Source organism: Thalia democratica, chromosome 4 (genome assembly GCF_965202585.1).
Source record: "Thalia democratica chromosome 4, ktThaDemo2.hap1.1, whole genome shotgun sequence".
NCBI classification, from domain to species: Eukaryota; Metazoa; Chordata; class Thaliacea; order Salpida; family Salpidae; genus Thalia; species Thalia democratica.
This window is the reverse complement of record NC_139168.1, coordinates 41,917,644-41,930,912: the sequence shown is the minus strand read 5'-3', so window position 1 is coordinate 41,930,912 and position 13,269 is coordinate 41,917,644. Positions and strand designations below refer to the sequence as shown.

The window sequence follows — 13,269 nt, the reverse complement described above, 5'->3', positions numbered from 1 at the left end:
CAATCAGATTTTGTAAGCTTATTAGTATTGATGATCTGTAGCAAGGACACTTCCATAGTGAAACTGTGATATATACACAAATTTTTAAATGCAAGTGGTGTTCATGTACTCTGTCACTGTCAAATATAGGAAGAAAAGCACTCACTATACATATGAATGGAGCTGGACATAGAAATAAAAGGCCAGGATTTCACCGAATCCAATAATTTTTCTATAATGCTGGATCAAGCTCCAGTGGGGTAAGTGGTGAGAGCAGCGGCAGAGTAGCAAGTTGTGAGAGCAGTGGTGTAAGCCCATCAATAGGTTTGGTAAGTAAGTCACAAACCACAACCGCTGAAATTTTATGGGCATTACAAACTGTCAAGCACAATTACTCATCCAGTTCGTGTAACAAACTGGCGGAGCTGAACAAAAAAGCGTTTCCTGACAGAGCAATAGCACAGTCATGTCAGATGGCCCGAACAAAATTATCATACATGATAAATTTTGGCCTTAAACCACTTTTTGAAAACATCTTGCTGGATAATAATAATATTGGACAAGCTGTGTTTATAAGGTAATAATACAAGTATTTTGCTTAAAGAGCTGTTTATTGCAAATACAAATTGAATTCAGCAAAAAAACTGTTGATTTAACCTGTATTAAAATTAGATTGAAAGCTTTATATAGTTTTAAGTGTTAAATAATGTATTTTAACATAAGTTTAAATCAAGAGTTTGATATAGAAAAGTCAAGAAAATTTTGGTAAAAAGTCAAGAAGAGTCAGGAAATTTTTCTCAGCTTGATCTGTGTCAACCATGTTTTTAATGGCCTAATTTTAAGTGTATATGATCATTAGGGTGCTTATAAAAAAATCGACTTTTGAGTTTTCAGCTATACAAAATTTTATATTTGGTAAATATCACAAAAACACCCTGTGAAAATTTTAAGCTGATTAAAAAAATCTTTCTCGGTTGCTGTTTTTGATTTTCTGAAAACTACCCTGATTTAAACTGTTTGGGACCCAATGCGACCTTGCCGTTTTCAGCTGATTTTTTTTTTACATGTGGCAATTATTACAAAAAAAACATTATGCAGAATTTAAGACAGTTTGTAAAAAGTTTCACGAAGGTACTTATAGATTTTTTGAAACAAATAAATTGAAGTAAGTTTACAAAAAATAAAAAATTACATAAAAACTTTCAAGCTTATTCTAAAAGTTAACATGTTCACACTAGCCAAAATAACTGTCATAATCATGAGTATAAGAAAAATATAATGCAAATAACAAAAGCTAAATAAGCTTAATTAAATTCAGCAAATTTTAAATGAATTATGTCTATAGTTTTACTAAGGTTTCAGTTATTAGAAAAGCTCCTTTAATTCAAATAATTTAATTCAGTTTTTAGTATCTATGTTTAATTAATAAAATAAGTAATAAAAATATTTATGTTTAAGTTACATAAAAATAAAAACTAATTATACAGTAATCTTCCTTTATTTTACCAACATATGTTTCTGTGTGTTAACTAACCAACACACTTTAACTAGGTTCTGTAAAAAAATAATTACTGTAATATGAGAATATAAGCACAGAATAAAGTAGGTGTTGTATACATGTTTTCATTAAAATTAAAATAAAATAATTTACTACAAGTTTTTACAGGTTAATGGTTAATAATAGGTAAAATACTTAATGTTAAATCCGACTGTTGTAAAACTATATACCAGCCAATGTTTAAAATACATAAATAATATGACGATAATTTTTTAAAATCCAATCAAAACTATTATAATTACTTTAATATGATGCCGAATTTGTTCAAATTTTAAAAGGTGTATAATAATATAACGTGTTTTTAACAGCAATCAGCAGGCATGTACGAGTACATCAGCAACAATATAATGTCAGTGCTCGGCAACACTCCCTGCACTTCTGATCTCAACCCGTCCACATTGCACGCGTTGTCAGCTATAATGGTGGCTCAAGCACAAGAATGTGTGTTTATGAAGGCTGAGCGTATGTTTTGTTAAAATTATACCTATTAAGTTTCTTTTAACATTCATCTAACTTACTTTTTTGGTTTATAAGTTGCAAAGCACTAGTTCAGATTTCTAGCAATATATATCTATGTTAGACTTAAATGCTTGTTTGTAAATAAAGATGACTTATAATTTTAGTGAAACTATATGTTTTTATTATACAAATAATATAATTTTTTTCGAACAAAGGAAGCAGAGACAACTTTTTATTTCTAATTTAAGTCTCTTAGAATCTTTTAAAGCAGCTCACCTTGTTTCAAAACAACAAAAATATTAAATTTTTAATTAAATATAACTTTCAAATCTTAGAACAAGGACAAAATCCAAAAATATTGTCAAGAGTAGCCCAACAGTTGTCGCTGTTTTATAAAAAAGCCCACAATGACATAGTAAGCGGGGAAAAAATTTCAAGCTTAAAAGAAACTTGTGAGATGTGTGTCACAAAAATGAACTACTATGAGGTTATTTTTTAATAATTATATTTATATAAGTAAATAAATTTTTAATGAATAGAAAATCTTTATACTTAAGTTATAACTGTTCAAAATATAGTTTTAATTGTTTGCTAACAAAAGATCCTAGTGAAGTAACTTCACTGGAAAATAAATTTTTTATATTTCCCATTTTTGAGTTATCTTTCCCATTAACAACCCAATTGAAGTGTGTTGATTCGTTGACACACAGAAACATATGTTGGTAGAATAAAGGAAGATTACTGTATAATTTGTTTTTATATATACTTAAGTTAGCTATGATAAACTCAATAAAGTAATAATATACGGAAATAATTTTGTTCAATTTTTGATAAAACTTCGTATAACAAAAGTTATAGTTTATTATTTCAAACTTTTATTAATAAACTAATTTCCAGTCAAAGACCTCTTCAGTACTTACATTAAAGTAAATAGAATAGAGGTCATTGACCGAAACTTTGTTAGCTGATTAAAGTTTTGAAAGAATAGACTTTATTAATTCTCCTCTGGAAGTAGAGATTTCTGTATATTGTTTTTTGAAAACAAAACATTTAATATAACAAAAGTTAAAATAAATATATCTAAATATTCTACTTCATAGTTTCTTGTCTTAAGTAATTTTTAGGTAGCTTTTAATAATATTATGTTGAAAATTAATTATGTTTTTTATAAAAATTAAAAACACGTATCTTAGATAACTGTAAGTTTCATTACATTTGTTAAATTATACTTATGAATCTAAACTTGTTGTAACAAAAACATGTTAAAAATATTTTAGTACAAACACTAAAGTCATAAATTATATCTTCTATTTTGTTTAAAATATTTTAAGTATACTATGAAACTATAAGCTAGGTTCAATTAACCAGGTGTTTATGTCAAAAATTCTAAATAATTAAAGTCGATAGATCAAGGATTTTTTTAAGAAAAATTAAGTTTGACTCTTAAATCTGAAATCTAGCTCTAAGTGACCTATAGAATAATAAATTTTAATTATTTTTTAAGATATAGTCAGATTTTTTTAAAGTTTCGAAAATAAATGTTTAGGTACAGCAATATTTGTTGTTAATTTTCACGGAATGTTTACAATTCGTAAAAAATCTATACATTGTTATCTTTTTTTAGGCGGAAAATAAATTTTCCAGAAAATTTATCTCTTCTGGTTTTAAAACTTTTGTTTGTTGGATTTGAAAATATATTTATGAATACTTCAAAAAAAAGAACTTTTTCTCAAAATTTTACAAAAAATCCTGTTCAAAAACTTAAGATTTAATTATAAACAAACACTAAAAATTTTAAGAAAATTGATAAAAAATATAAAAAAAGCCAAATTAGCCTTTTCTCGTTTTTCAGATGGCACCTTATATATATATAATTTATTGAAATGGCGATTTTAAAAATTCTTTTATTTTAAAAAATTTTTTAAATCGCTATTTCAATAAATTATTTAAAAGCCCTTCAAGTGGGCTCAGTAGAAGGTGTTGAAGTTTGAACATTAACCTTATTTTATATATATATATATATTAAGGCTTTATGAAAAATTAAAGCTTTATGAAACATATGTACCAGAATTTTTAAAATGGCCATTTCAATAAATTATATATATATATATATATATCATCTTTAAATAAATTTATTTATATATATATGTTTTGAGTTGTGTTATATATATATATGGAACTTATTGAACTCATCAAATTTATCATTCTTTTCTCTAAACACACATAAGTTTTTTGAATCTGTATAGATTATTTGGTAGTTGAATAAAATACAGAATTAAACCAGCTTGTAAAGAACAAAAAATAAACCATTTTTATTTAAGTTCTAATTATAAACTTAGCTGTTTAGTGTGCACAGATTTTTTCTTTAGTAATCTACTGTGCGCAGTTTTCAAAAATTTAAAATAACCTCTTTCTTATGTGAACGATTTTTTATTTTTAAAGTAATTAAGTCATAATCATCTAAAATTGTTACTTAAATATCTAGATTTTTGGTAATCATTATTTTATAGTTTCTATAATTAAAAATCTACAAGTTTAGATGTATTTCAACACCTTCTTAAATTAAGATATTATATATTTTTCTTTTTATATTTATCTCTGATAAAACTATTGAAAAATTTATAGTTTTAGGAATAAAGCGTTGTTCTACAATTATTATTTGTACTCTAACGATCTTCATTAAAAATTTTTCAAGCATGTATTTTTAGTTTACAATAAAAAAGTTATCATTTGTTATCTTATTTGAAAATTGTATAATGTGCAAGGAAGTATGCAATCACACTTTTTTACCTTCAACGTTTATTTTTTACTTTTAGTATATTTCAAATTCTATGCAGTATTAGTGTGAAATAATCCTTTTATAGTACTTATTTTTTATTCATAATTATTTTATAGTATTTTATCTGAAAAGTTTTCTTGAATCCCTGCGTTTGATTTTGATTATTCTCTATATAGATTGTCTATTTTTTGATATTGTTTTTTTATTTTGTTCAACAGTTGTGTAATATAATTTTATTGTCATGCTTGTATAAACAATTTTCTAAGCAGTCCTTTGAAGTTAAAAATTAGGAAAAAATCATCTCAAAACTACCAATTATAAGTAATATATATACTTTATGAAACAATAAATTAATTCAACTTTTTTAGTTATTAAAGAAGTAATATTTGTTTAACATAAATAGTGCTCAGAAAACTTAGTTATGTGCTTGTTGACTTGACTCAAAATATTTTAAAAGATTTTTTTTTTGCAGTGCAAAGCTCAGTACTTTACAGGAAAACTTTGTATGAAAGAGAACTTACATGGTGAATCTATTGTAAGATTTGAAGTAAGTTTTGTAACTCTCCTGTTTTTGTATGTACTCATAAGTTGATATAATTTGTTTCCTATGTGTAAACCTTAAAAAAAATTATCAGAAAATTGAAAATCAAATGAAGCAGTTGATGAAAACAGCCCAAAATCAATTAGGAAGCGAACTAAAACAATTCAACGTTTGTTACGAAAATGACAAGCAGGTTTTTAGTTGTTATCAATTGTTTATAAAAAAATTATTAATTTTAGTAGTAAACTGAGTAGTGGTTTTTTATATCAATGTAAATAATTTGGCTTTAAAATGCAGGGGTATAATACTTGAGGATAATGACCCATTTTATTGTAACTTAAATATAAAGAGGTCTAATATACATCAGGGTTTCCTAAACTCTTTTTAAAATAGACACTCTTATTTGTTATATATCACTCCTTTACTAGTTAATTACCATTTACATTTTCTCCACTTTATAACTTATCGCCTCTAGATAGGCGGTATTTCCCACTTTAGGAAACTCTGGTATACATTTTGTTTAGCTAATTACAAATTAATATTTTGTAGAATTTTTAATAATATTGTGTTTTTAAATTCTTATCAAATTTTAATTAAAAAATCACTCCAGTTTTGCCATATTTGTTTTTCTTTCTAAAACTGTATATCCTAATGTTTTGGTTGTTTTTTATAGTATATCTTTAAATGAAATTACAAAAAAAGTATTTTTAACTATTTTGCTTTTATACCCTGCATTTGTAAGTTCAAAACTACGGTTTTACTTTGCTCAGTGGTCTGTAATGGAATACCAGTTTCACTTGCTATTCCATTTAGTTTAATATTGAGTAATATGAAATCAGTCAACCAGAAAGTAAGTTTTCCTGGTGTTATGTTGAATAAAATTGAAAACAGAGCGATATAAACGAGCCACAGAGATTGTGTGGAGAGATTCAAGTAAATACCTTTCCAGATGTAGTTCTAGAATTGAACTTAAATATTATTTGTATTGTTTATTGTAAAGTTCTTTTTAACAATGTAATTTCTTTATAAGTGATTTTTATTTAAATTCTAAGTAAATATTTCTCAATTTAATTTATACATTCTTAAAGTATACGCCTTATAGATTTGATTTATGTTTAAAAGTTTTTATTCCATTTTATTTAGTTTTTAAAGTGTGAATTTCTTTATATGTTTGTTAGTGTTTAATATGTCCTTATTATAAAATGGTTTTACTTTGCTCCAGTAGTCGTAAACTACCAAGTAAGCGTGAAAAATCATAAATAAAGAATAATTACTTTATTATATTATTTCACTATGTGTTTTAACTAAATGTTTGAATAGTATAGTATAGTAAAATGCTTAAAAGCTGTAACATTATCATAAAAGCTTTTTGGGTATATTTGTTTTTACTTAAAGAATTTAAAAGTACGATTTAACATTTAAGTAATTACTTTTTTACCAACTAAATTTTAATTTTCATTAAATTTTAAAAAGTTGCTGCAATTATAAATAGCTTTTAAGTTTGTAAAAATAATACCTTTACGTATATTATTTCTAGACAAGTATTAAGGACAACAAGCTCATATACCATGATAGAAAACCTGAAATTAGCCAATTGAAAGAAATTGAACCCATTGATTTAGCAAAACCAAAAAAGTTTAATGAAAATGAAAAACTAAGCACGCAGAATGGCGGAAGCTTTACTGGTAAGTATTGGACTAAAGTTCACTTTGTTTTTGTAGCTCAGAAGAATACAGTTTGTTTTAATTTGATAAGGGGGGTCCACCTTGATTTTTACAAGTTGATCTTATTTTATAGAGTTTTATCTGAGCTATCAGACATTTTTAACCGCTTGAAAAAATTCAAAGTAATTTTTGAGGTATGAGCGATCTAAGTCGGTGACCTCAATAGGTTCCTAATGGAAGGCCAAACTAAAAACGCGAAAAAAGACCATTTCACTAAACATCTATCTACTCTTTCATTTTTTAAGCAATCTTCTTCAAATTTTTACATAAAGTGTATTATTAAATTTTAACAAGATTGAATGCAGGTATTTTTTAATTTTGAAAAATAAAACTTATATTTAAAAAAAAAACTTTTTTTTTAATCTAAAACTTTATTTTTTAATATGTTTTTAATTCCAACATTCAAAGTCTTTTAAATGTTTTAATTTTTTTATCCAAAAGGAACGTTTTCTGAAAGTTTGAAGTCTCTAGTACAAAAAATGAAGGAAAAGATAGATTTTAAAATGTAAATTAAAAAAATATAAAAAACCAGAAATTGAAAATTAAATAAGCTTTTTAGTGAAAAATATTTTTGTTTTTAATAAAAAATAGTATAGTTACATAATACCTTTTATTTTTAAAAACTCAAACAACAGATATGTTTAAAACGTTGGTGCCATTACAAGTTCACAATGCCATTGAAATTCACGGTGGAAAGCAGAAAGAATTAGTTAACAGGCAAATATCAAGATTAAAAGATAGTACCGGATTATTGAACGGGTGTGTTTTATTCACTAATTATTTTTACACCAACTTTTTTTTTATAATAGAAATGAGTATGCCTGTTATTAAGTTTAAATCTAAAACTTTTCTTATAATAACTAGTTGTTTAATTAAAAGAAAGTAGTATCATTTTGTAATGTTGATAAAAATATTTAAAAGTATTTATGCCATACTCTGTTAATTATTTGTATGTTAGGTATAAACAACATAGTTTTCTAGCACAATTTTAGTTTCGTTACAACCAACTTAAAATATGACTTTAAAATTATGAATTTTTCAATCTCTTTTACAAAAAAATATAAATGATTTCTATACTTAAGTATTGTCTCAAGTTGAAGTATGATATTAATAGTGTTTAATTTATATATGCAACTGTAATCATGTGAAATTTTAATCTTTTCTTGTATATTTTATACTGCTTTTAAAACTTATTGTAAAAAACATTTTCTTATGTTGAAGTTAGAAAAAATTGAATAAACCGAAATTGCTGAGTCATATTTTTGCACAATATATTTTTTATTGTTTTTATAATACTTCATTTCACAAAGAACAAGGTTAATGATACAGTTGTTTTTTTTCTAAATCAGATTATATATTTTTTAAATGGTTTACCTTTATAATTTGTTGTTCTTCTATAATTTAAATAATTTAGGTGTTAGTATACAGAAACGGAGTCAAAACGGTATAAACAAAAACTTTTCTATCAAGTAAAAATAAAATATTTATAAGTTTAATTTTTGATAATTTATTCAATAAACAAAACATTTATTTTATAACGTGAAATGTGACCAAGTAAAACGTGAATCTTATATAGTATTAATCTCTTATTGATCACCTATTCTTATCTAAAAAAGTAGAATTTCTTAATAAACCTTTGTTAATTTTTAAATATACTTAGTAAAATAAATTTAAAGAGATCAACTGCTAAATTGTATATCCAAACACTCAGTCTAAGTTATCGAAGTGAAAAAAATACTAAATTTTATTTTCTAATTCTTATCTGGGTTGTACTCTTTAACAAAAGTTTTTTTAATGATAAATTCTTTATTTAATAGAAATTATAATATTTTTTTCCGTGTTGTTTAACTAAAATTATTAAAAAGTTATTATAATACTGTTTTCTCTCCTTTTATATAAAATTTGATAATTATATTTTTCAGTATTAGTGCAAAAATGTATAGTATTTTGGTTTTGAACATTAGACTTGTGATTTTTTGCAAGTGTGGTTAATGGAATTAACCAAGCACAAAACATAGTAAACTATATTATTATTGTGTGTTTTTATTTTATAAATTCAAATATATTTTATAATATAATGTTATCTTGTTTTATGCCAACAGCGTCATGTCTTCACTAAATCTTCCAGCTGCTTTAGAAGATGTTAGTTCTAGTGGCGGGGAAGTACCTTCTTCAATACTGGAAAAGCAGCGCACAGTTGCTAGTATGGGAGGGTCGCAAAAAATTGAGCAGTTGTTGATGGAGCTTCCAGAGTCACTTCAGAGAAATGAACAAATTCTAACTGAGGTTTTTTTTTTGGGATTGTTAAACTTTTGAGGTAAACTAAAAAATTAATTTTGCTTTTAATCGACGTGAAATGAAGTACTACTAGCTCTTCGTTGAACTAACCAAAAAAGTGTTAGGAAATCATATAAAAAAAGTTCACCCGTAGACTTATTTAACTAAAACTAGATAATAATTTTACTTTACAGAAGTACTGATTTGGTAATTTAAGTACATAGTGTGCTAAATACTATATTTCATGTTATTTAATTATAAGTTGAAATATTTTTTTCAGGTAGTATAATGAATATCTTAAATTTTTTATAATAAATTTTCAAAACAGACATTGAGAATGTTGGATGAAGAGCAGGCTTCCGATGATGAGCTGAGAAGGCAGTTCAAAGAGAAATGGACGAGAAAAAGCTCAAGTGAGCTGACAGCCCCTCTTAGAAAAGGTTAAGTTTTCAAAAATTTTAATGTGACTTTTTATCTTAGAAAACATGACTTATTATTTATGAGAACAGTATAAAATGTATACTGAATGGTAATATAAACTGATATTTTATTTCCTAAAACTAACCATCACCAAAAATAACTTGTATATTTTCTATTAACTTGTTTGAAAACTTTTGTTTTAATATCTCATGATTTAAACTTTATATTTTCCATAAATACGTAATTTTGATTTTAGAAGCGGAAAAGTACAAGAACATAATACAGAATGCGAAGAACGCGGATGGCATCATCAAAACAAAGTACGAGGAGCACAAAGAAGGAGTCGGATTGTTGTGTCTTAGCGAAGTTGATTTGAAGAAGAGCATCCCATCTTCTTCCAATCTCACGTCGCTCATCGATAACCCCGTTTGTTTTATCATCGTGAATAATGAAACACTTGAGCCGTTTGCTCAATAAAATTTTTAAAAAATCCTATTTAGTTTTACATACTTTTTGCGTTTTAAACAATAAATAAATTTTGTTTAACTTAACAAACAGGTGGTTGTTGAATTGAAAAAGCTGTGTGAAAAAGTTGAAACTATCAAAGCTGAGAGGGAAGTTATTGAAAGCGAGCTAAGAGAAAAAACATATGACATGACCGATCAGTTCATGGCTGTTAGTTTTTTATTTGTTCAAACTTTGTTTAAAAATTGATAAAAAGTCTTATAGTCACAAAATTAAAGTTTAAGGTGTTTTAAACCGAAGTACCCAAAAATATACTAGTTAGATTAGATAGTTAATCTTGGCTCAGATATTTGTTTTTTGCCATTTTTAGTACAAAAGTATTTAATAAGTAACTAGTGTCCAAGAGTAAATCTTATTACTCAAAAGTTTTTATAAAAATATATTTTACAACAATTTGTTTGCAGGCACTAGCAAATGATGGAGTCATTGATGAGAACAGTATAACAATAAAATCTCTTGAAGAACAATACGATGGTTTGATAAAACAAGTAGATGAAAGTGTTGATTCCCAACTCAACTTGCTTGCCAATATACAAGTCAGTTTGTATATAAGATAATAACTGAAGTTTTGCTAGTATTGAAATGTAGTTTAAAACGTATCACAAACATTTTAATAAAGCATAAAGCTGCTTTAATCTTTACTTTTATAGAGAGCAAGCGAACAATTTACTGTTTTGAAGCAACGACAAAGCGGTGGTAATAAGCGAGAAGAAATTTTGAAAAAAATAGCGGCGGCATTTGATGGTTTTAAAGATCTATCTTCACATCTTGATGAAGGCTCCAAGTTTTACAAAGACCTTACAAACTTGCTACTTAAGCTGCAGAACAAATGCTCCGACCTTTTGTTTGCTAGAAAAACCGAGAAAGACGACCTAATGAGGTAGTTTATTCATCCAGATTTTTAATTATTAATTACTTATTTTATCGTGTTTTGTTTTTTCAATTTTGTTATTATAAGAAACACATTTAAACTGTTTTACCGCAAAGCGGATTTTAAAATTGTAAATCTGTTATAAAATAATAGTAGGAAAATGACAAACAATTAAAATTTATGTGAATTAAGTTATATGTTGAGAAATTAAATTTAACAAAAAAGAAATTAAAAAAAAATTATCAAAAAAAATATTAATGATATAAAACCTTTAAAAAAAATTAATTAGATTATAAGCTATAAGCAGGTAAATACAAACAATTGAACTATGGTATACATATATAGTAAGGCATTGAAATTAAATGGATTAAAAAATCAAAACATTATAAAATAAAAAAGTATCGAGTTCGAAATTAATTTGGCATGAAACACGTTGTACCTATGGTTAAATTGTAATGTATTATTGTTTAAGGTAATTAAAAAATAGTGTTAGGGTTAAATAATTAAAAAATGTTTAGAGTTGTAAACATTGTTGATATGGTTAAGATGATATGTTATTATGCATAATAAAATGGCTTTTTATGAAAAATGCTTGTTTAGGAAAGAATACTAGAAGGGTTGTATTTAGGGTATACTATCAAAACCTACCCGCGTTCAAAATTCACCCAATTTTTTTTTACATTTTCTATATTTTTTAACATATTTTTAAATTTTTTTAAAATTTATTTTCACTATCGCTGTTACCCCTAACCCTTACCCTTGATTAATAAGCGGTTCTCGAATTTGACTGGGTGGATATTGATCGGGTGGATATTGATCGTGTCCCGTATTTGGAATGTTGGATTAAATTTAAGAAAACAAAAAAACACAAAATGTTAAGTAAGATAATAAATACAATTTCTGTTTTTGTTAATATTGGTACTATTGTATTCTCTGTAGGTTAAACTATATTTGGAATTAAAGACAGTATATACCACAAAATAATTTTCAAAAATTTAATAAAGACATCATATTGTAAGTTTATTATAGTATTGCAAATAACTTAAAATCTCTGAATCGTTTATTTGAAGCTCTATAACTTAATTAAATTGAGTATATTAATATAATATATTAGCTTATTTTAAAGTGATTTTTAATACAAAGTACACAAAAATAAATCAGCTTAATACTTATTCCATTAAACTAATCTCATTTTAATTAGATTGAACAAAGCAACAGTTGTATCAGTTTCTTTTATTTTAAATATAATCAGTATATTTAAAAGTTATTAAAATATTATTAAGCAGTAGCATTTAATTGACTATAGACCGGCTTATAAGCTTAATGTATACATATTAGTTTTATGAAGATTGTTTTGCAACAAATTTATTTATACTTTTTTTTCTTATCCTTAACTGACTAAATGTGCTTAATTTTAGATATTCGTAACAAAGTAGTATTATTTTTTTTTTATTAAGTTTTAGTTTCAAAGTAAAGTTATACCCAGGTCCTAAGTGTATAACAAACATCATTTTAAATTATAGCTTAAACTGCAAGAGTTCATATAGAAAAGTTTCTGCTGTAACTCGAATATGATGAGAGTTTAAAACTACAACTATCAGGTCTTATTTTATATTTGCAACAAAACAGGGATTTGCAGCAGGGAATCGTAGTCAGTGGCAACCAGGAAGAGATAACAACCCCAACTTACCATAGCAACAACCCTCCGCAGAGACCTCCTCCACCCAAGTTCCCTAGCAACAATCAACCACCTCCCCAGCAACAGGCACCTGTTCAAAATAGCAACCATGCACCTGTTCCAGCTCCAAGGTATGTGGATAATTAAACTCAATATATCCCCTTAATGCAGGGATTCCCAATTAGGGGTGCTCCCATTGGGGTGCGAGATGGCTTTTCATTTTTATATGATAAATAAGGAGATTTTCATTCTCTGATAAAGTTTGTTAAGTTAAAAAGTACATTTTGTTATAAAAACGAAGTTGGTGCTAATTTTATAAATAAATTAATTTTAATGATAACAATTATACAGTATCCTTCTTTTATTACACTAACACATGTTTCTGTGTGTTAACGGATTAACGCACTTCAACGGAGCTATGAAAAGATTTTCAATTATAGGTTTTAATTAGTTTTTAA

At 25.8% G+C, this 13,269-nt stretch overlaps 1 protein-coding gene across 2 annotated transcripts in view; it reads left to right on the top strand.

Annotated features, from left to right (window-relative positions):
• The window catches only part of LOC145833700 (programmed cell death 6-interacting protein-like), a 32,387-nt gene that overhangs the window by 7,350 nt on the left and 11,768 nt on the right, over positions 1–13,269 (top strand). For both annotated transcript variants that reach the window (XM_082940847.1, XM_082940848.1), the window contains exons 5-17: positions 1,846–1,999; positions 2,332–2,483; positions 5,248–5,322; positions 5,411–5,509; positions 6,854–7,001; positions 7,676–7,799; positions 9,143–9,326; positions 9,646–9,757; positions 9,994–10,163; positions 10,296–10,412; positions 10,667–10,798; positions 10,913–11,142; positions 12,763–12,942. In XM_082940847.1, the coding sequence (XP_082796973.1) occupies positions 1,846–1,999; positions 2,332–2,483; positions 5,248–5,322; positions 5,411–5,509; positions 6,854–7,001; positions 7,676–7,799; positions 9,143–9,326; positions 9,646–9,757; positions 9,994–10,163; positions 10,296–10,412; positions 10,667–10,798; positions 10,913–11,142; positions 12,763–12,942 (1,877 nt within the window). The remainder of the gene's footprint in view (positions 1–1,845; positions 2,000–2,331; positions 2,484–5,247; positions 5,323–5,410; positions 5,510–6,853; positions 7,002–7,675; positions 7,800–9,142; positions 9,327–9,645; positions 9,758–9,993; positions 10,164–10,295; positions 10,413–10,666; positions 10,799–10,912; positions 11,143–12,762; positions 12,943–13,269) is intronic.